General features: G+C 40.9%; 1 protein-coding gene across 3 annotated transcripts in view; it reads left to right on the forward strand.

The window, feature by feature from the left end:
* The window catches only part of LOC135708358 (uncharacterized), a 69,568-nt gene that overhangs the window by 20,821 nt on the left and 25,395 nt on the right, over positions 1-23,352 (forward strand). For 2 of the 3 annotated variants that reach the window (XM_065230422.1, XM_065230424.1), the window contains exons 2-3: positions 22,596-22,724; positions 22,951-23,316. In XM_065230422.1, the coding sequence (XP_065086494.1) occupies positions 22,596-22,724; positions 22,951-23,316 (495 nt within the window). The remainder of the gene's footprint in view (positions 1-22,595; positions 22,725-22,950; positions 23,317-23,352) is intronic. The other variant, XM_065230423.1, reaches the window with a different exon arrangement.

The raw sequence follows: 23,352 nt of genomic DNA on the forward strand, positions 1-23,352 counted from the left end.
CTACGTTTTGAAGTGACAGAGACGCACTCTGTTTGGTTTCGGAGGTTAAATCATCACCAACATTGGCAACAAAACGACTCTTTTCAGGGCCACCAAGCTTATTACAGTAAAGAGTAGGAATAGAATTCATCTGCCTGTTTGTCCATATTCAGAACCAACGATCACACAAATGCTCATGTAATCAAACTGGAAGCAGGGGTACATATTATTTTGATCAACTTTGATCAACTTTGAATCGCCACGGCCGGATATTTTCGATGGAAGAAGCAACAATCTAGCATCTAATTCGACGAAGACGGCAGGAAGCATTTGTGAAGCCGAGTTATTTACGAAAGAGAGTGTCCATGAAGAGAATTGATCAATGTAGATAGGACCTAAAAGTAACGCGAGATTTGTTTTCCGTACTGAACTCCAATGCTACCGACGCCAGGGAGGCAGCTCCCACACCTGGACCCTACCAATCGACCCATCAACTCAAGCGGGGACCAACGGCTTTACTTCCCGAAGGAAGGCGTGATCAGAGATGTTATGCCTTAGAACATACCGGTGGCGCCGACTGAGGTTGGACCCAGGCCTGCCTGGGTGAGAGGTAATCACGCTAACCACCGGCGCCGATATCTTTCAAGGTGATATCACGGCGAATGAGAACGACCCAAATTTGAGTTTAGTTATCTCAGAAATAAGAAATACAGTGCAGGAACTCAGCGATGAGTAAATTTGCCTCATGTTTTTCCAGGATTTTCCAGGGAAAAATTCCTGAATTTGAGAAAAGTAAAGATTGGATTCACTCAGTCTATTGGTACTACTCCGAGACTGAATAAAATTTTCGTCAATTTCCTAATTTTCTGGCAGATTTTTTAGGTTTTCCACAGGCAACCATAAGACAAATTTTAGTCATCGCTGAGTTCCTGCACTTTTGGCGATTATAAGTGAACTAAACTCAAATTTGGGTCGTTCTCATTCGCCGTGTACACAAAAGGAAAAGAGCCAGTGTCGCTACTTGATAGCAAACTACTCATAATGGGAGGAGTCTTAGTAGCTTTTATACCACTTGGTTGCACATCATTCTGCTTTATCCTGAAAAGATATAAAAGAGCGCTACTGTATGACATTAGCTCATTTTCGCTTCTGACGGCGTGGTGAACAGCAATAGCAGCAGTAGGAAGGTGGTGGCTAGTCCACTCCTTCACACCTAACAAGCAACAATTGACTGGTCGTTGCAAAGGAGGAAAAGGTCTGGTAAAGGAGGCGCCAAGCGTCATCGCAAAGTTCTTTGAGATAACCGTCATCGGTCCTCTGGCTCGCCGTGGTGGTGTCAAACGTATCTCCGGTCTGATCTACGAGGTGTGCTGAAGGTGTTCCTGGAAAATGAGGTCCGTGATGCTGTCACCTACACTAAACACGCCAAGCGTAAGTGGCCATGGATGTCCTCTTCAATCAATCCTCATAATAAAGAGTTAAAATAGAATGTATCTGTGCTTGTTTGTCCATATTCAGAACGACAAGCCCCCAACTACCACACAAAATGCTCTCCAGATTTGTAATCTTGTAACCAAACTTGGAAGCAGCGGTACAGGTAATTTTGATTGATTCTCTTAATCAACTTTCTCTGTGAAAAAATTACTACAAATTTGGTACGCCTACAATTCAAAAACGGAAAGAGTTAAGATAATAGATAATTGATCAATTAAAAGAACTAAATGCTCTTCACATTTATTCCGTCCACTAGCGGTCCTACGTCAAGCTTTCGTTCGTGCCCCTAGACACAGATCCTTCTACTTTTTTCTAAAACTTCACGGACTTGAACCGCTAAAGAACGCTTGATTTGTGTTTTGATGGCATCCAGCAACAACCCTAATAAAATAAGTATGGTTATTTTGCTTAATGACGTGATCAGGGTATAATCCAAACCATCTGGGGATCAATCATTTGGGTTATCGTTCGGGTCTGGTATTTTTTATTAGGAAAGGTGAATCGATTTCACTATAACTGTTCCAGAAAGTATAAGCACACCTTATTTTAACGGTCACTTTGAATATAATGAAATATTTCAACATGTTTTGTTTGCTCATTTCTGAATGACATAGCATCAAAAAAGTGCTCAGTTTTGTGTTTCCTGTCAAAATGCGTGGTCTTACTCCGGAACAACGAAAAAATATCGTGCACAAATGGTGCACTGTGAGCGGACTCTCCTTGAGAAAATTGGCCAAGGAAGAGGGTGTAAGCGTCGGAGCGGTACGAACTGCGATTAAAAAATATAGAGAACAGTGTACGTTTGAAGATGCGCCGAAGAGTGGCCGGAAAACCCGGTCCTGTAAGTCCGGATATCGATAAAAAGATCAGGGATGCCTACAAACGAAAACCAGCGACTTCCGTTCGGGATGTTGCGAAAAAACTAGGAACCTTGTCGAGTAACGTCATGCGTGCCAAAGAAAGACTTGGGCTAAAAACATACCGGAAGCAGAAAAAACCCAAAAGGAACCCAAAACAGGCCGCGTCCGTGAAACCACGGGCCCGCAAACTCTACGATTCGTTATTGTGTCGAAATTCTGGGTGTATAATAATGGACGACGAAACGTACGTGAAACTAGATTACAAAACGCTTCCCGGACCACAATTATATACTGTAAGCGAAGCCAAGGGCATCCCCAAAACGGAGAAGGCATTTTTTACCGAAAAATTCGGTAAGAAGGTTATGGTTTGGCAGACAATATGCGAGTGTGGTAAAACATCTAGTCCGTACATCACAACGGAGACGATGAACACTCAGAAATACGTTGAGGAATGTCTCCAGAAGCGATTGTTGCCGATGATCAGGCAGCACGAAGGTCAAGTAGTATTTTGGCCTGATTTGGCGTCAAGTCATTACGCAAAGGACACTTTAGAATGGTACAAAAGTCAAAATGTATGTTTCGTGCCGAAAGACATGAATCCACCGAACTGCCCGGAGGCACGGCCAATCGAGACTTTTTGGGCTTTAACCAAAGCAAAGCTTCGAAAATTAATAAAACCAGCGGACGACATCCAAAAATTCAAAAAAGATTGGCCAAAAGTGGTCAAAATGGTGGGAAGTACCACTGTGCAGAAGCTAATGGGTCATGTTCGAAGAAAAGTTAGGAGTCTTGGTTATGATTAAATATGTTGATTAAACGAGAGTAAAATATCATTTGAAATACAAATACAAATATGATTTGCCAAATTTAATTATTAAAACTTAAAAAAAACATGACTTTTTTGTTATTTTGAAAGTGGAACAGTCTATATTCAATAATTTCCTGTGTATGGTTTGACTGATTTTTATTTTCCAGTGTGATCGACCGAAAGATGCCGTAATGGATTTGGTCATGGCATGGTCAATAAAACAGTGTTTATATACTTTGACTGTATGTCTAGTATTACTTCTGCGTGAAGTCAACGATTTACATAGCTGAAGATGCTTATTTCAAATAACAGACTAAAGTGGTAATTTTTATACGATAGAATGATCTCATCTCCTCATTCTATCGTATAAAAATTACCACTTTAGTCTGTTATTTGAAATTAGCATCTTCAACTAAGTGTTTATATAATACGAAGCATGTATTGTATAAGAATAAGCATGCCAGACAGCAGGTCTGAGAGCCTACTAAGATTTTTTTAGAGCTTCAGAGAGGTTCGGAGATCTACTGGGAAATTTTTTGAGCTTCAGTGTAGTTCGTAGATCTGGAGAACAGAACTACAAACAAATTAAAAGAAATTTGCAGAAATTCACAAAAAAGAAAATCATTAGAGAGGTCGTAGATCTTCAGATAAATGTTCAAAGAAATTTTCAAAACTTCAAGCAAGCTAAAATATTTTCAGATCAATTTGTAAAACTATAAGCGAAATGTTGCAAATCTTCAGGCAAATACGCATAGCTGCAGACAAGTCCAAGAATCTACAGTGAAATATAAAGTATTTCACAGAAGTTTGGAGATCTACTGAAGCATTATTCAACATCAAAAAAGTTCGTAGATCTTCAGAACAAAGCTACAGAACTTCTGAAAAAATCACAAGAATGGTCATAGATCTTCAGATAAATTTGAAGACCTCCAAGAAAGTGTGCAGATTTTCTGATACATTAGAATCTCTTTATTTTAATGGATTTTCAGTAAAATTTGCAGAACTTCAGGGAAGTTCGGCGATTTAAAAAAAAAATATTTATACGACTTCAGAGAAATTGGTAGATCTTGATAGAGACATTTAAAACTTAAATGAAGCTCAAATTTATTTCAGATTAATTTTGAGAACTTTAGGTAGAGTTGGTTGGAAATGCTAACATGAAGCTTTAGTGTGATAATTTATTAGCTAGAGAATGATCTTTAGAAGAGGGTAGGTGGATAGTTCCGTTAGAGTACGGCAGTATGAAAATTGAATAGAAGTTGAAAATGAGCGAAGGGCCATTAATGCGACAGTTTTTAAAGTCAGACGCACATCTTTCGGCTAACCCGTATGATGTACGCGGAGACTTGAAGTATGTCTACAGCCTGTAGACTTGACGCTCATTTTCAACTTCTATTCAATTTTCATACTGCCGTACTCTGACGGAACTATCCACCTACCCTCTTCTAAAGATCATTCTCTAGCTAATAAATTATCACACTAAAGCTTCATGTTAGCATTTCCAACCAACTCTGAAAATCGCTAACTTCGCGTATGAAGTAACATAAAAACACTTTAGGGAAATTTTCAGATCTTCAGGGTAGCCCGAGAGCCTACAGAGGAATTTACAAAACTTCAGAGAAGTTTGCAGATCTACTGAGAAAGTTATTGAGCCTCAAAGTATTTTTTTCGTAGAACTTGAGAATACAACTACGGAGCTTCAGACTACTTTACAGAACTTTAAAAGCATTTGCAAAAAATTTTCAGAAAGTTTCAGACAAATGTGAGATTTTCAGGAAAATTCGTCAAATTTCAGAAAAGTACCTCAATTCCAAACAACAAATCGCAGCGAAGTACAAAAGTACAAGATTTTGCAGAACTCTATAGAAGTTGGAAATAGATGGATCTAAAGAACTTCAGAGAAGTCCGTAGACCTTAAGAGATGTCTGTAGAACGTCAGAAAGTTTCTTAGGTTTTTAGAAAAAAAAATCAAAACTTCAGGCGAACTCACAGATCTTCGGGAAAGTTCACCAATCTATAGAAGTACAACTTCAGAGAAATTCGTAAATCTTCAGATAATTTTTTTAAACTTCAGCGAAGTTCAAATATTTTCAGATAATTTGTAGAGCTTTGGGGAATTTCAAAGAATTTTTAAAAAAATCTGTAGAACTTTATGGAAATTCAAGAATCCACAAAGAAATTTACAGAACTTTAGAAAAGTTCGGAGATCTACTGAGAAATTTATTGAACTTCAGGGCAGTTCGTAGATCTTCAAAAAAAAATCAAAATCAAAATCAGTTTGACCGCCCACGGTTGCTGCTCTGTTATTACCAGATCAGCTGCAATTACACAGAGAACCAACAGATGATGTTTGGGACTAACATTCATCCTCAATGTGTAAGAACTGGAGATCTAATATTTAGTAATACCAGCGCCGGCCGTGTCCGAATGCAGGTCAACTAGGGAATGGGAAGGAATGTGTTGACGTGGTACTCGCTGTGAAGGAAACCGAGAAATCCTCTGCGCTTCCACGAGAAATCACTGGGATGTTGGATGTGGGGAAAGGTTGCACGCACACGCAGGGATCGTTTTTTGGTAGAGCGATTATAATACACAAACACACACACACTCACACGCGCGCGCACTCATCCAATTTCTATTTTTAGATCAGGACCCACACTGTGGTAAGTGATGCGATCGGTGTAAAAGAAGAATTTGTTTTCATTAAAATCTAGTGGGTATAGAATAAGGCAAAGTGAAAAATTGCAAGGAAGGGGACGGGCCTGGGGATTGAACTCCCGACCTTCTGCTCAGTAAGCAGAAACGGTAACCACTGAGCTACCGAGCCTCGTCTTCAGGGTAGTTCATAGATCTTCAGAGCAGAAATACAGTACTTCAGAAAACTTTACAGATCTTGAAATAAATTTTAGGAACTTCTGAAAAGTTTAGGGGGTAGATCGTAAATCTACTGAAAAATCTGCAGATGTTTAAATAAATATTCAGAATTTTATAGCTGTTCTTGGATTTTAAGAGAGATTTACAGAACTTCAGGTAAGTTCACTTATATTGAGGGATATTTTCACAATTTCAGAAAGTTTAATATAACTTCAGAAAACTTCCGGAAAGCTCAAAAATTTAATCTTTTAATTATTTAGAAAATTCTGTAGATGTTTAGAAATATTTATTGAAGCATGAAAATCTACAGAGTTTCTTGGAGAAGTTCGAAGATTATACGAAATTTTGAGAAAATCAGAGATAATTGTTGATCTATAAAGATCTCAAATCTTCAGGGATTCAGGAACTTTGAAGATTTTTTTTCTTCAGAACTTCAGAAATTCGTAGACCTTCAGGAAAGATTGTTGATCTTTTAAGATATTTTACCGGAAAACAGAAACAACACTTCAGGAACGTCCGAAGGTCTTCAAAGAAATATGCAGAATTGAGTTGTTAACAGACATTTTCAGAACTCAAGGTGGTAGATCTAGTGAGAACTTTTACCACTAGCTTGTCTAAAGTTGATATCGACATCCTGGCGAAGTTTTGAAATACATTTTCATCTTCATATCGCAGCTCTTGAAGGACAAGATGATCCAGATACCTGCCGGTGTTCTTCCTGAGCAACCATTTCCTAGTCCACAAAGTTCACCTTCTCATTTTATTTAATATAATAAAAGCAAATACGCCTGCCGAAGCTAGAGCAATTTTCCGGTTGATGAAAGTATTTACTTTTGATTCCTGATAGTGTTTTGTTTTGAAATCTAAATTGACAGTTCTTTCGACACGTGCAAGTAGTGTGAACACCAGCAAACAGGGGAGTTCGACAAAGTGTGTCGAAAGTAACTTCGAGCGGATTCAAAATCAGACCAAGAAATCAGATAGTCTAAACGGACCTTTAGGCCGTTCGCAATGCTGTTGTATTTTCTATGGACTGTTTCAATTTAAAACTAGAACAAAAACAGTTTCGACCACTATTTTGCACCAGATTTGCAACTGCTCGACCTTTCGGTTTTATTTCTGAGCGGGTTTGAAACACGAATGGAGCTCTGTTTCAAATTTCTTTGGATGTATTTATTGATGTTTCTTGTAAATGTTCAGAGAACTTCATAGAAGTTGAGAAAATTCAATAGAAATTTGGTAATTTTACATGAATTTTGGGAACTTCTGAGAAGTTTGAAGATGTTTTATAGAAGTTCATTTAAATAACGAAGAGCTGCACACAGAAATCGGAAATTGTATTTTTTTTTTAAAGTTTCAGGAATTACCATTGAAGTGTTTAAGTAATTTCAAAGAAGTGAGAGGTATTTCATAATAGATCGGGGAACATCATAGTTTTTCCAAGAATTTCTTAGTATATTATATAACTCATGGAAATCCATGGCTTTTCAAAGAATTTCATAAAAAGCGCTTGCGTCTTTTACATTGATACCAGGCTGCTCAGAAATTACTCCAATGCTCTGCAGGTGCTCTAAGATGTCTATCAAGGCCTCTGGATACTTTTTCAAGACTTCAGGTTGATCAGGTACTATTCGGATGAAGATCTCAAACTATACAACCATTCAAATCACATCTCCTAGATATTCTCTCATGATACCAGGTGACTCAGAAAATATTCCAAAGGGCTTCAGGAGATCAGAGATCTCCAAAAACTTCTCAGGATGCTCTCATGTCTTCAGGTTGATTTAGTATAATTCTGAAGATCTTCAACTACCCAACAATTTGAATCATGTCTCTTAAATAAAGACTATCAAACATCAAATCGCATCACGGAAAGAACGCTGTAGAAAATTACCCATTGGTTATTTTTTCATGAAAATTTGGGTAGGAGTTCTTTAGAGTGTATTGTTTACACCGTATTTTTATCGCTGTCAGTTTTTCGAAAGTTGGAAAAAATGGTGTCACCCGAAAAGCAGCGTTGCGAATTGATTTTGCGCAAGTACCTGGAAAATCCTCAACTCACTCATCGGGACATCGGAAAACAACTCGGAATCGTGCAGTCAACGGTGAGTCGTGTGATTAAACGTTGTGATCAGGATCACAAGCGTGTCGTGAAAGCGTTTAATCGTAATCCCAATGCTTCGGTCCGGGATGTGGCCAAAAAGTTGAATCTGTCCACGTCCACATCAAGGCGGGGCTACTATTCTTAACCGCCCAGCACAAGTTCGATGTTGCGGAGGAAGTAAGGAAGCAGAAACTTTCAAAGTTTGCCAGAAATACATGGTTTGGCAAGCGATCTGCTCATGTGGCAAACGGAGTGCGCCGTTCGTGACTACCAAGACTGCAAACGGGGTCACTTTCGTACCCAAGGACATGAACCCCCTCCCCCCCCCCCCCCCCCAACGCACCGGAACTAAGGTCCATCGAAAAATACTGGACTATTATGAAGCAGGCACTACGGAAGCATCCCAAGGAGGTCAAATCTGAGGAAGACATGAAGAAAAAGTGGGTTACCGTGAAGAAGAAGCTGCAGCCAGATGTTGAACAGATCCTAATGAGTGCAGTTAAGCGTAAGGTGCGAGCGTACGGTTATGGTATTGAAATTGAATGAAATAAATATGCCAAAGCTTACTAATGGGTTATATTTTATTGTCTGAAAGTTTGAAAAGGATCGGTCAACTAGATAATTTTCCAAATTTTTTTTTTCCGTGATGCAATTTGATGTGGGACACCCTTATGTAGCTTTTTGGAAACCCCACGCGGAGTACTAGGGGACTGTTCTTGTAAATTGCTTAAAAAAGGATTTCGAAGTAGGGAAAATCATTTTTAAAAAATTGGAAATTGTGGACCACCCTGACCAATGTTGTGTCTGGGTGTATAATCCAAAGAAATTCATTAGCTGTGATTTTATAAAAAGATAGCGGTCATGCTAGTGATGAGGTTCATACACTGTCATAGTCGAAAATAGAGTTTTCCTGTCAAAAAATAATCTTTCTTCTGTTGCTCGAAAAACGTTCGTTCATAGAACAAAACCGTATCCGTTATGACCACTGATAAAAATGATTTGTTTTTTTTTATGGAGTGACCCTATTATTTATCATTCTCTCTTCACACACGACACATGCAACACAATTACATTCCGCGCCCAGGATAATCGCGCTACCGAAATTACCCTTCCCTGAAATTACAGCAGCCTATGTAGTCGCTTCGTTTCCGTTTCCTGGGGCTGTAGTGAAAATTTCAGCACAGAAATGAAATGTCCTGTTTTCCACATTGTCATTGTTGTTGTTTTTTTCTAATTCATTGGTGGTGGTGATCCGGAGAAAGTTGTAAACACAATTATTTCCATCATACTCCATACCAGCGGTGTGCAGGTGGCCTATGTTGAGTTGACTATCGTCATTCGTGGATGAATCGTGGAAGCACCGTAAAGGATATTATAACTCGGGACCTGGGACCTGGGACTCAGGAACGAAATGTGCCATCAGCAGCTACAGCTTGGCAGTTTGTTGCATTAGTTTTGTTGAATTTTCCAACAAAACTTTTACGGTTTTAATCATCAATGTTGCGGAATTATGCTGTTTGTTGCTTCTTCCTGTACATACTGGATGAAATGGTACTTAAAGTGCAATTACCTGTGCTGGAAAATACCATACATAACAAAATTGCGTTGCATGGAAGAATGTAAAAATGAACACGTCATAAAAGGTCGCTTTAATTTTGCAGACGTTTCTCTCCTAATGGCTAGACGGATATGTATTTTGATCGTCGGTGAAGTGAGCAAAGTTTGAGGAAGTGGTGAATTTTTAATGGAATAAGGAATTACCGTCAATGTACCAATAGAGAGATTAGAGTGTTGGAATTGAAACAACATGTGCCAATGAAAGTAAAAAGATAATGCAGTGAATGCGTGTTTAGTATATTTAAGAGCAGAAATTTCTCGGAAAATCGGTAACGTAACTAAATGTAAGTGATGTGTTAAACATACATTTAGAAATAAGTGTCCTTAGCTTAGTCCGTGGAAATGATACAGGCTTAAGCTATCATCACACTGTTTGACAAAACGCCAAATATTTGCCAAATTTGGACAAATATATTTGACCAATTTTTGCTATGGCACATATTTGACATTTCAATTATTTGGCATTTTGTCAAATAGTGTGATGCCTTTTGTAAATAATGTATTTGACACTCTGAAATTTCTTGAGTAGCAAACATCAACAAATAATTGTGCAATTACCGGTTCTCGAAAAAAAAAATCAATTTTTTGTGTTGTGAGCATTTTGATGATGGCAGAAGACTATTCCGGTGCTACTTTCGACGATGTGGAGAGTGTTGGAGCTCCAAGTCCAAGTGGGACGTCGAAATGTGCACGAAGAATCCGGAAAAAAGTGACGGCAGAGTGGAGCGAGGAAGCCACTTTAACCTTGATCGTAGCCGGTTATAAGCCGCATGGTTATAACAATGGTTATAAGTTGTTGAGGAAGTCAAGATCTTTTCGCTGGTGGACAGTAGTTCAGAGTTTTCTCCTTTCGTGGCGCTAGTATACATGTGAATATCTCGCTTATAAAATATCTCTTGATCCTGACCAGATAGAAAGTTACTGTCTAAGACAAAGTTGTTCAGGAAGTTAAGATCTTTTCGTTGGTGTTCAGTAGTTCAGATTTTTTTTCACTACGTGGCGCTACTATACATGTTGGTCATTCCAGCTCAAGTGTATACACCACCTGTGGTAAATGTCACCGATTTGAACCAAACTTTGCCAAAACGCTTATTTTGACATTCTGAACAAACGACTGTTTTGGTTTTGCTCTTAAGTGCCTGCATCCATCTGGGCTACAACCCTGGATTTTTGAGATTTTTAGATATGTTATCTTTAAGAAGATATTACTCCACAACCAAGCAAGTTATTTTTGATCTTGGTACGCAATATTGAAGGTATTTTAATTTAGATTTTTATAGGTGTACTGACAATACAGTAACTACAGTAAACAGAATGATTTCCGGATGGTATTCAAGCTATCAAAATATGGGCTAATTTCACCCAGGGCGGGATTCTTTATTTCAAATTTTCACTACTTTTTGGAAAACCCTTCTGATGCTACTTACCTTTAATAAAGTTTGCTTCAAAACCAGATAGATGGCATCCAGGACTTCGGGTATGATGTTTGAAATAGATGGCTGTGGGATGCGAAAAATGTACTGGAGTGACATGAAACTTTCGCCGGTAGCCATGTACCGCAAAGTCAGAGCCAGCCTTTCTCCGGCTCTAATCGCTTTCCGCATATACGTGTCCTGTTTTTGAATATGCGGAGCTACTAAATCCAACAAATAGTCAAAATCAGCAGCCGTCATTCTCACGAAGTTTCGGAACAAATTTGGATGATCGCTCCTCAACTCATTCAAAAGGGTTGCATAACATCCGTCAGTTTGCCGTTTTTTCGCCCACTCCTCCCACCTCGTTCTCCTCCAGCACAGATATGCTGCTCCCATAGCTGAAGCAAACTCAGAATAATTCATCCTGGTTATTTTTTCTTCGATTTCAACTTCACAGCAACAACACAACAATCAGACTTTAGCCAACCGGTGAACACTCGTGTTTATTGCAGTTACCGTGGGGACGTAATTTGTGATTAGTCCCGGTCCCTTTCAAATTGTATCATTATTTATGTACGGTCCTTATATTTGAAATGACGTTTCACATTCATCTAGTGATGGCCGATTTTCATTCGAATGATCGAATAATCGATTAACGAACCGAAAAGTAAAATATTTGTAATCGGTTATATCATGCCGATATAAGCATTAACTTCTCCAGAGGATCATCACAGATCGTTTCAAACATGTGCTGCACTCTCATTGGTGGAAAAATGACATCACAGCGAACAAAAAATAATCGATTAGTTGTTAATCGAATAATCAAAAAAATGGGACATCTCTGATTTTGGTGTGATTGTTTTAATAAAAAAGCGCGCAAAATTTCATCTGTACCGAGGGGGCAGCAAAACCACAAAATTACCTTGCATACTGGGGGTATTCATTGGATGAAAGGGACCGTGAAAGAGGACACTAAAATTAAAAGTTTTTCATCCGACAGTTTCATCTTAGTATTTATCTTTGCTTTAGCTGCGAACGAATGACAAAGAGACAACATAATATATAAATGCAAACAGTTTGCAAACAATGTGATGACATGTCAAATATATTTGTTGACCGTTGGTCAAAACACCTTATTTCATTTGGTCAAATAATGTTTGCTCAAATATTTGCGAAATGTTATCATAGTGTAATAGCATTGACAAACAACTTAGCCAAATTGCATTATTTGGCAAAAGTTAACGAAGCAAATATTTGGCGTTTTGTCAAACAGGGTGATGTCAGCTTTAAGCCTAGTATACAGATCGAAGCGAAACGAAAATTGAAGCACGCGAAAAATCATGAAATTTCGCTAGCGAAAAAGGTTGTGAAAAAATGTTTGTGGAACATTTTCCAGTTTCCTTTTTTCGCAGTTTACAGTTCATGTGAAACGAAATCGGTCAGTTTACACCTCCGGTGAAGTGAAAATCTGACAGATACGCTTTCTCGAAACGTCAACTTTTCGCTTACCTGCTGCTCTTTTCGCTAGCGCTGCATGCGCGAAAAAAAATGAACGTAAGCGAAAAAGATACGATCCACAAAATAAGATTTCGCTGGATCGTATCTGTTTACAGTTCAAAGCGAAGCGAAATATTTGCCAATTGCGTTTTTCACGCAGGTGAAAAATGTAGTATTTTGTATGAGTTTTTCGCTTCGCTTCGATCTCTATACAGGCCTTTAGATAGAAAGCCGTCAACTAACAACCGTGAAAGTGCTCAAAGAATACTGTGTAAGGAGCAGGCGCAAAATTCCAATTAGGATGTGACAGCTAACGAAGAAGTAAATATGGATGAGATTTGTAATGATCCATTTACAACGGCTACTTAGTTTCTTGCTATCCGCAGCCAGAGACAGTACAGGGTGCGTGACGAATTTTTGCAGTAAATTTCAAATAGTAATTTCTCATGCTTGTGCATCATGATTTAGATATATTTGGCAGCACTGGATAGCTTATACTGTTAGATGTAAGATTTAAAGAAACAATGTTGAGTAAACGTAAAGATGTCGAAACAAGAGAGCAATCTGTCAGCCGTTGTCGCTTTGTTGCGCGCCGGAGTATGCATGAAAGAAATAATTCGGTCGGTAAATGTGTCTGAAAGAACAGTGTATAATATTAAAAAAGGCTTGGGAAAGTGATAAGACACCTGCTCATACTGCTAATAAAGCACAGAAATGGCTTACGGAAAATATTTCGTAAATTTGGGAGGAAGAAATTTGGCCCCCAAGCAGTCCCGATATCAATCCGTTGGATTATTTTGTATAGGGCGTCGTCCAACGGGATACCAATAGAACCCCTCACACCACACTTAAGTCGCTAAAAGCTAAAATCAAGGCAGTGATGACATCTATGGATCGAAACATTTTAAAACGGGCATACTGCAGTTTCCGGAAGCGTCTAACTACAGTCATCGAAAGGGAAGGCAATTTTTTTGAATAAATTTACTTACAACTTCCATATGTTGCGAAAGAAAATAAATCGCAAAAAATTCATTGCTAGAATAACTAACTGGTGTATTTTTTTCTCAAATATGCCATTTACTGCAAAAATTCGTCACGCACCCTGTACTTCGTCTCACCGAGATCTTTAATCTGAAAACGGCAACATAGGAACTTCTTGAGCTTCTTGTCGTTGGCACACGTTCACGTTCAAAAGCAGCATCCTCTTGCGTTAAATGGTGTAGTTTGGTATGAAACTGCTCTATAGGTTACATTTAGACCAACAATTGAAATAGGCGGAACAACCAAACGTAAACAATGACTTTAAACGCATTTTTTCGAGAATCGCGCAATCTACCGCCAGCATCTGATAGAGCAAAATTTCGTTATCGAATGGCATTGTTAGTTTGCATGGGTTTGTTTTAATTCCCCAGAAATTTGCGTTTAAATCCATTGTATATGTTTGGTTGTTCCGCCTATTTCAATTCAAAAATCCCATAGGCAGTAGTCATGAAATTCTATGAATTCCATCGAATTGTGTAGAGTTAATCAAACAGTCGCTTGGATCAACTCCAGATACCTCTAAAGTGTGTCCACGATGAAATTGCCACACTATGAAATTGCTCTAACTTTTTAACCGTTGGGTAGAATTTAATGATAATTTGGGTGGATTTAGTTCATAGTGCATTATTTACATCCTGCAAGTTTTAAAGTCCTGTGATCAAAACTCGCGGAAATGGAGTCGAAAGAACAGCTCGTGCGTGATAAAATCTTGCGCATTCATCACGAGAACAAGGATCTCTCGCATCGTTCCATCGCTAAAACGTTGGGAATCGCGAATTCCACGGTGTCGCGAGTGATTAAGCGGTTCGAGGAACGGTTGACCACCGATCGGAAGCCCAGAAGTGAAGGAAAAAGTATTCCGTACAACACCAAAAATCACAACCGCGTAGTTGGGGCCTTCAACCGAAATCCGAACGCCTCCGTTAGGGATGTGGCTAAGAAGCTGCACCTAAGCCGAAGTTTTGTTCAGAAGACCAAAACTAAGGCTGGGCTTCGAACGTTCAAGGTACAAAAGGCCCCTAATCGCGACGAGAAGCAGAACAAGTCCGCCAAAACCCGTGCCAGGAAGTTGTACCTCAACATGCTGACGAAAGTTGAATGCTGCATCATGGACGACGAAACATATGTGAAGGCCGACTTCAAACAGATCCCCGGCAACCTGTTTTTCACGGCCAAGGATAAGTTCAGCGTTCCGGAGCATGTCCGCACTCAGAAGATGTCCAAATTTGCGAAGAAATTCCTGGTTTGGCAAGCCATCTGCACGTGCGGGAAGCGGAGTGCACCTTTCGTGACCCAGGACACGATGAACGGACAGGTGTACATATAAGAGTGCCTCCAGAAGCGGCTGCTTCCTCTCCTGAAGGCCCACAACGTCCCAACAATCTTCTGGCCGGATTTGGCCTCATGCCACTACTCCAAGGACGTGCTGAAGTGGTATGCGGACAATAAGGTCAATTTCGTGCCGAAAATGTTCAACCCTCCCAACACTCCGGAGCTCCGCCCCATCGAGAAGTACTGGGCGATTATGAAGCAGCACCTTTTTAAACGACCTAAGGTAGTGAAGACAGTCGAGGAACTGAAGAAAGTATGGGTTTACATGCAAAAAAACGGTTGATTCACAGGTTGTGCAGAATCTTATGGCCGGGGTTAAGGCCAAGGTGCGGGCATTTGAGTATGGACTGTAAATAAAATACGAGTAAAATGGTAAAATGAAGTTTAATAGTTATTTCTCAATCCCTGAAAATTTGATGGCAATCGGATGAAAACTCGAATTTTGCGAATCAATTTTGTGTGTGGCAATTTCATCGTGGACACCCTTTAGTGGATTTTTGAGTTTAGTTCAGAAATTTTATTTGTCATCTTCGGAAGCCTTATAAGATGTTTGAAAAGGTTTTATTTTTGAGATTTTTAGCCGTAGGCTAGTTCATCTCATCCATGAATGGTGGGGCCTCAGAAGGAGGACTCCCTACAGAGTATTTTTTTTACAGCGTTGAATTCAACCGAAAATTCGCTGCTGACTCGATCGCACATTTACGCAACATATAAAGAACACAAACATTAAAGCCTGAATAAGACAGAGCTCCACACCGGGGGAACCGGGAGGGCCCCCACCAGGCAGAGATGTCCCAACAGCAGAAAATAATTTAAAAAAGACTAAACTTTAAAATACAATGCAGCATCCTTTAAAAAGCGCATTACTGCTGTCAGTGTGGTGGGCTCATCACCCAGAATGTCGCGTATGCTATTTGGTAGCTCGTGGAGTTCCCGCAGGTTCTGATACTGAGGGCATACGAATAGAATGTGCTCGATTGCGGTTAGGGTTCTACAACCTCGTCGTCCATTTTAACCAACCTGATGAAGAGGGAGCGACTTTAGGCCCACTCCGTGTCCCAAGCTTCCCATATTTTGCTCACGATCCAACGTTTGCCATCGTGTAACGGTACTTCGTTGGTATAGCGAGGGGCAGATGGTCCTGCCCCAGCCAGAAAGTCAGCTTCAGAGTTGCCTGGTATTCCGTAGTTTGGCGGCGCGGACTTCATCGTCGCCTGTACCGAGGGATTAGTCGGGGCCTCGGATGTCAGAGCTTGTATGACGCTGTGCGAATTCGTGAGAACCAGGATCGGTCGGTCCGAGGGCGTTGTAGCAGCGATACAGATGGCAGCAGTTTCAACAGAGAAGACAGAACATTGCGGTGGTGGTTGGTGGTTGGTGTGAAGTTTCCGGCAAGACCGATACCGACCACGACCCGAGAGCAAGATCCGTCCGTGTATCGGTGAGTGTGCGTGGGGTATTTTTCTCCTAACATTTCAGCTACAGTCCTTTTCATGGCCACGGAATTGTCTCGGCTATGAACCTGTCCTTAATCCGGCATTCGATTTTCGGTAATGGTGTTTGCCAGCAGTTGTCTCCATGCCAGTGGACCCTGGAGTAAAATCCCTGCGTGCATGGCAGCAGGCCAGAGACAATCCGGACTTAGTTGTTGTAGACTGGTGCTAACGTAGCCCATATAGAAGGCGACTGTCGATAATTGCACTCGCAACGTGAAAACGGATGCTGCGGTTGTTGGATCTGTGCTGTCGGGAAATGGTCCGGATGAGATTCACTCGGCTGCAGCAATTTTTCTTGACTGCACTGAAATGCTGTTCAAAGTTGAGGAATGGGTCAACGAAAACTCCCAGAACTCGGACGGTCTTCTTCAGCGGTGTGGACTGGTCGTCGATTTTGATCGGTGGTCAGCTAATTCTGTGTCGAGAAGGGCAGACATGGTACCTGATGCTTTTAGAGGCTGATAATTCGAAGCCTACTGAGCGGGCTCACCTGGCGACAGCGGAAACTGCCGCTTGGGCTCTCATCCTTGTACGTACTGGCGTGGGTCCGGTGGTAACGATGAGGATGTCGTCGGCGTAGACGAACACATATGGGTCATTCCAGCTCAAGTGGGTACATAATTTAAAAAAGTTGTGGTCTATGTCACCGATTTGAGACAAACTTGGCCAAAACGCTTATGTTGTGATTCTGAACAAACGCCTTTTTCGATTTTGCTCTAAAGTGCCTAGATCCTTCTGGACTACAAACCTGGATTTTCGAGGTTTTTTTTTTTTAATTTCAACTTTCAGAAGAGATTACTCCACAACCAAATAAGCTATTTGGATCTTAGAACGTCAACTTGTAGGTTTTTTAATGTAAATTCTTCTATGTGTACAAACATTTTGTTTTTGTTATAGAAACTACAGTAAACAGACTGATTACCAGCAGGTATCCAAATTGTCAAAAAATTGCCTATTTTCACCATGGGCGGGATTTATTTCTTAATATTTTGAGTTCAAATTTTCACCACATTTTGAAAAACTCTTGTACTTGTAGGGCAAATGATTTGGACAAATAGTTTTTGAGATATGACCACATGACCCAAGTAACAATTTTGGTTTTATGAGGGTTCTTTAGACCATGATTTTGACTTGTAGCATGCTTTAAAACCACTATAAAACTTGCGATGTTACATGGGGAGTGAGAGGTAGTTTTGAGCTTTTTGGTGAAAAATCAATGTTTATATAAATGTTACATGCCATTTTTGAAAATGTGGATACCGGTCGGTAATCAGTCTTTTTACTGTAGTTATTATAACAAAAACAAAATTTTTGTACACATACAAGAAACATCAAAAAACCTACAAGTTGACGTTCTAAGATCACGACTAGCTTATTTGGTTGTGGAGTAATCTCTTCTGAAAGTTGATATTTTAAAAAATCTCGAAAATCCAGGGTTGTAGCCCAGAAGGATCTAGGCACTTTAGAGCAAAATAAAGTTCAGAATCACAATATAAGCGTTTTGGTCAAGTTTGGCTCAAATCAGTGACATCGACCACAGGTGGTGTACCCACATGAGCTAGAATGACCCACATGTGTTTGTCGGTAGTTGACGGAAGACGCCGTTCATCGCCACGAGGAACAGGGTAACGGCGATAACCGATCCTTGTGGGACACTCGTTTCCTCGGGGAAGAGCCGGGATTTGGTGTTGTCGACTGCGATTTGGAATGAGCGGTTGGATAATAAGTTCTGGATGAAGTGAACGACTCCAGTCGGAAAACTGCTTAAGGACGAGGGGCGTCCACGTTCTGTTGAAGGCCTTCGATATTTCCGCTGTCGTAGGCGTTCTTGAGAACTTCCCCTAGGGTTGCGAAATAGGTGGACGTTCCGAAACCTTGTCCGAAAGCGTGCTGTCGGTGATCAAGAAAATTTCGAGCTTCGAGGACGCTCCAGGACTTTGTCCATACAACATGTTAGCGCTATTGTACGGAACTTGCTGACCTCACGGGTGGTAACCCCGGCTTTCGGAATGGGAACTACCAAGGGTACCCGTTGGTGAGCCAGAGCTTGTTGAAGAGGTCAAGCATCCGTAGCTGTCCTGGTACTGGTAGCCTCTTGAGTAGCGGATATCCGAATTCGTCGAGTCCCGCCGACTTCCCGTTGCTGCAGCGAATGGCATGCTGCAGTTCCGGCCAAGAGAAGACTTGGTTAATACCGGTACTGGCGGTGTCGGGGGGAACTATGAAGTCTACGATGGATGCGGTCGATGGCTTGGCTTTCTGCTTGAAATTGTTGTCGTACTTGTCGATGGCTGCGAGGTTGGTGATCTAGGGACCTAGTTCATCAGCTACCGTTTCCGGATCGAAAACCGTGGAACCGTTAACCTGGACGTGTGGTGTCGTGCGTCGTTTCCCACTGAGGGCGTTGATTCGCTGCCAGAGGTCGGCCGAGAATTGCGATGCGTTCATCCCTCCCAGGAATGAACACCCATTACTTCCAGAATCTCAAATTCATTTTAGAAGAACTCTGAAAAGAACTCTGTAAAGGGAAATAATTAAATGAAGTAATGAAATTTGGGTTGTTAGCGGAATGCTCAATAAAACAGCAAAAAAGGTTATCTTCCATTTAATTCCACTTAATTAATTTTGGTATCCATGACAGATACGTATTTCGACTACAATGTGCAGTCTTCATCAGTGTCATTCCCACTAAAGAACTTATCAAAATCTAACCCCCTTAAGTACTCATCCCCTAGGTAAAAAAGTCAAGATCATAGGTATAAAAATGAAACTACAATGTGTTGAATCGGAACCTACCTAACTAATAAAAACCAAAGATTTAAGTAAGCTAAAGGAGAAAAATCTATACAACTCTCTAATAATGGGGATTTTCCTTATTAGAGAGTTGTATAGATTTTTCTCCTTTAGCTTACTTAAATCTTTGGTTTTTATTAGTTAGGTAGGTTCCGATTCAACACATTGTAGTTTCATTTTTATACCTATGATCTTGACTTTTTTACCTAGGGGATGAGTACTTAAGGGGGTTAGATTTTAATAAGTTCTTTAGTGGGAATGACACTGATGAAGACTGCACATTGTAGTCGAAATACGTATCTGTCATGGATACCAAAATTAATTAAGTGGAATTAAATGGAAGATAACCTTTTTTGCTGGGAAATAATTGTAAAGGAAATGCTTCAGAACAATAAAATAAAACCCTCTAAACTGCTCTTTTTAGCATAGTTGTTCCATTCGTTAAAACAGCAAGCTGAGAAAAACGCTGTTGAACTTTTTTTTCTCCTTGGGCTCTTAAGGACGGGACAACATAGTGTTGGTATTTTTCGCGACATTTTCTGAACAAAGTAGAAAACTTTTCATGTACATTGTAAAGTGATGGTAGTTGACAATCTATTCCAATGTATAACTCATTTTCTCTAAAAGTGCTAATGGGACTGTTATGCCGCACAGAGCAGTAAAGATTTGAGCGAATTTCCATTTCCGTCTTCAATTCGAACGCAGAACCAAATTCAAGATTCAGGAAAATCTATGTTGTCTTAGTATTGACCAAGGGGTTGGTCACTCCGCACAGATGGGCACAGCTGGGCACTTTTATTGGCACCCATTTTAGAAATTTTATTGATATTTAAAGTTACTGGCAACACTGTACTATATCTGCGCCTGCTCTGTGCATGAATCAAAATGTTCATTGGGGTCATTGGGGTTGACACAATTCAATTTTAGCCAAGTACAACTATGATCTGGAGGTGTACTGGAATTCTTCCGGATGGTGCTGGAGTTGCTACCGGCAGACTTCGAGATAGGAGAACCTCAAGAACTCACGACGATCGAACTGTTCAAGGATCTGGTGCGAAAGGCTTTGGTGTTTCAGAACAGTTTGATCGAAGTTGGGAAGGGGGTGGCATCGTTCCGGAAGCTGATTGAAAAGATGACCATGAAGGGACTGCTACTGGTCATAATGCCGATTCTGAATGTGATTAGTGGGGAGAGCGAGACCCTGAAGGAGGAAGTGAAGAAGTTGGTAGATCGATTTGGGGTGGGGAGATTCGTGACGGAGCTGAAATCAGGTTAAGTGGAATTGTAAGATGTTGATTGGTCAGTTGTTGGGCTTGAAGGTGAGCTCCAGAAAGTCGACATGGGTGAGTTGGTTGAAGGATAGGTTTAGCTCTCGGACACGACCCTGGTAACCCAACGTTTGAAATAGAATATTTATAGGCTTGGCAGAGAAGAAGTCCCAGTGAAGTGTAAAGTGACCGGTGTTTTTCATGATGCCCAGCGATTGGAGCAGCTCGGTAAGCATTTCAACATCGCGATGTTTGCAATAATTTTCGTGAAACTGATCCGAACGCAGCTTTTCAAACGCTATGAGGTACGAATTGATTATGGAATCCGAGCCGCACAGAAGGTCTTAGGGGGATCGGCGGACATCGATTGCCACCCATTGACGACAATCGAATGTACAGGAAAGCAACGTCCATCCATTGATGGTAATCAAATGTGCAGGAAGGCAACTTTCACACCTGCGTAGGATATCGCACCCATTCAACACACATGAGCCAGGACCAATGGCTTTTTATGCCTCAGAAAAATTCCAACGGCTCGGTTGTTATTGAACCCAGACCCATTGGGGGGAGAAAGCAGTCACCACCACCGGCGCCGGTCATTATTGATTCCTTATAACTTCACCACTTTGTTGATCAGCCAACCGACATTCAGTTCAATGACTCGTTTCTCATCGTAACTGACATCGATGATCACTCGGACCATGTTCGGAGGTTGAATTTTCACCGGTGTTTGCTTTCTTACCATCGACAGTGCCCCAGCTTTTACATGTGTTCTCTAGAGCTTTTTGACGTTTAATCGGCGCACACTACTGCACCATTTAAATCGAACGAATGCGAGCAAGAGGGAAACAGATTTGAGGGAAAACAAACCATCCATTCATCCATGTGTGCTAGATAGAGAAAGACGATTAAACGTCAAAAAGGTCTCTGGCCGGCACTGCTTTTCGCCAGAGACATCATACTTCTCTCCATTTGTCCGATCGTTGGACTGTTTGACCGTGTGAACATATTAAGTCTGATTCCGGTTGAAACTCCCACTAGAACACTGGCGACGCATCTTTGACTGAGTCGATCCTCCCGGAAGCGTTCATCAGAATCTGAAGAGCATCTGGACCAGTTTCTTCTTGTGATGCACGCTCGCTTCGTCTACTTACCACCCGAATTCGTCTACTGGTTCATCCGAGTCCTCATCATACTCCAATCCATTAGAAGTTATTGTCCTGTCGGAAATTGAAAGTGCCTCCCCCGGAGAACGTTCTCGCTCGAAGCTTCGATTCGGCGGCTGAGGCCGTTGCTTATTAGGTTCAGTGTATTCCTTTTCCTAGAGAATTTGGGAGCAATGAACCAAGAGTCACGACAGTTAGGATCTGGGATAGGATTCCACAGCTTGTTGTTTTGTTTCTTCAAAACAAAACATGTGAACTGTCAAATTAACCGGGTTGCCAAGCATACCATTATACAGACAAAAAATTCAGTCTGATGACACTCTCGGCACTGCCGGCACACAGGAAAAAGTTGGCGCAAAAGACGTGTGTAGAGTGACCAACCCTTGGTATTGACTCATTTAACCTAATGATCAACCATATTTTGTTGTATGCTTAATTTAAATGTATATCGCACAACCGGGAAATTCCTAACCTGGTTTTGCTGGTCACCATGGTTTTATAAACAATCAATTATATTCACAGGATTATGCATGTTTATCAATGATATGATACCCTTGAAAATGTTCAATCCGAATGATTTTCCGAACGGTTTATCTCCGGCTTGGTAATATCGTAATACCGTGTCTTAACTGATTGGGCTATCGGAGACCCAAACATTCAGTAGCTCCGAAAAGTGCCTTTCTTCTTCTTTTATACCTACCGAAAATCGTTACATTAATATTCAATTTCGTTCTATTTATGTTCCGGCGTCAGTCTCCAGTGCATAAAAATCCAACTTCCACCATCGCAATGTGACCCGAAATATTTTAATGATTTTCTCATAGTTCACCGCTTCTCTTTCTCTTCCACAGGATGAAATGGAAAAGTGGGTATCGGACACATTTTATTCCTACTTCCCGAGCTTCAACAAGAGCGAGAACGACAAGAAATCGATGCTGTCCTGCGCCCGACAAGCCGACTATCAGGAATATCTGAAAAATGTAAATCTCTTAGCTAATGTGGTAAACTATCCCCGTTCCTTCCGCGTATAAAATGCAACCCCTTAATTCGTTCAGTAAGCCAACTAATAATTTCCGTTTTTTTTTTTTGTATGATAATTCCAAAAACCATGCAATTCTTCCGTTCGTTGGATGGTTTGCTTCTGTTTAGCACCATTAAGTCGAAATCAGTTGACAAGTTTTCATCGATGACATTTCCTCGTTTCAGATTCCCCAAGTGACAACGAAGCACCAACAGTACATGGAAAAGTACGGCGATCAAGCCGTCCAGACAATGACCGATATGGTACCCGAAACCAATGCAACTGCCAGCAAGAATTATCTCAGTCCACATAGCAACCACCACCACCACCAACAACAACAGCAGCAGCAGTCGCAGCAGCACCAAAGCTCCCCGTACAGTCCCAGCCACATACCGACGATCAAGAAAACCCTGGCCAGTGACGCGGGCACCGGCTCGTACGTACGCAAAGGTAGCCCTCGCGAAAAGCACATGGAAGATCTGATCCATACTGATCTGTCTGCCATTCTCAATACAGATACGGTCGACCGGCGGAACCGGATGCTAGCGGAAGTAGGTCCCATCACCACCAACATCGTTTTTTCTTCC

The sequence above is a fragment of the Ochlerotatus camptorhynchus genome, unplaced genomic scaffold (assembly GCF_037179485.1).
Source record: "Ochlerotatus camptorhynchus isolate MF236.1 unplaced genomic scaffold, CSIRO-AGI_Acam_v1.1 ptg000330l, whole genome shotgun sequence".
NCBI lineage: Eukaryota > Metazoa > Arthropoda > Insecta > Diptera > Culicidae > Ochlerotatus > Ochlerotatus camptorhynchus.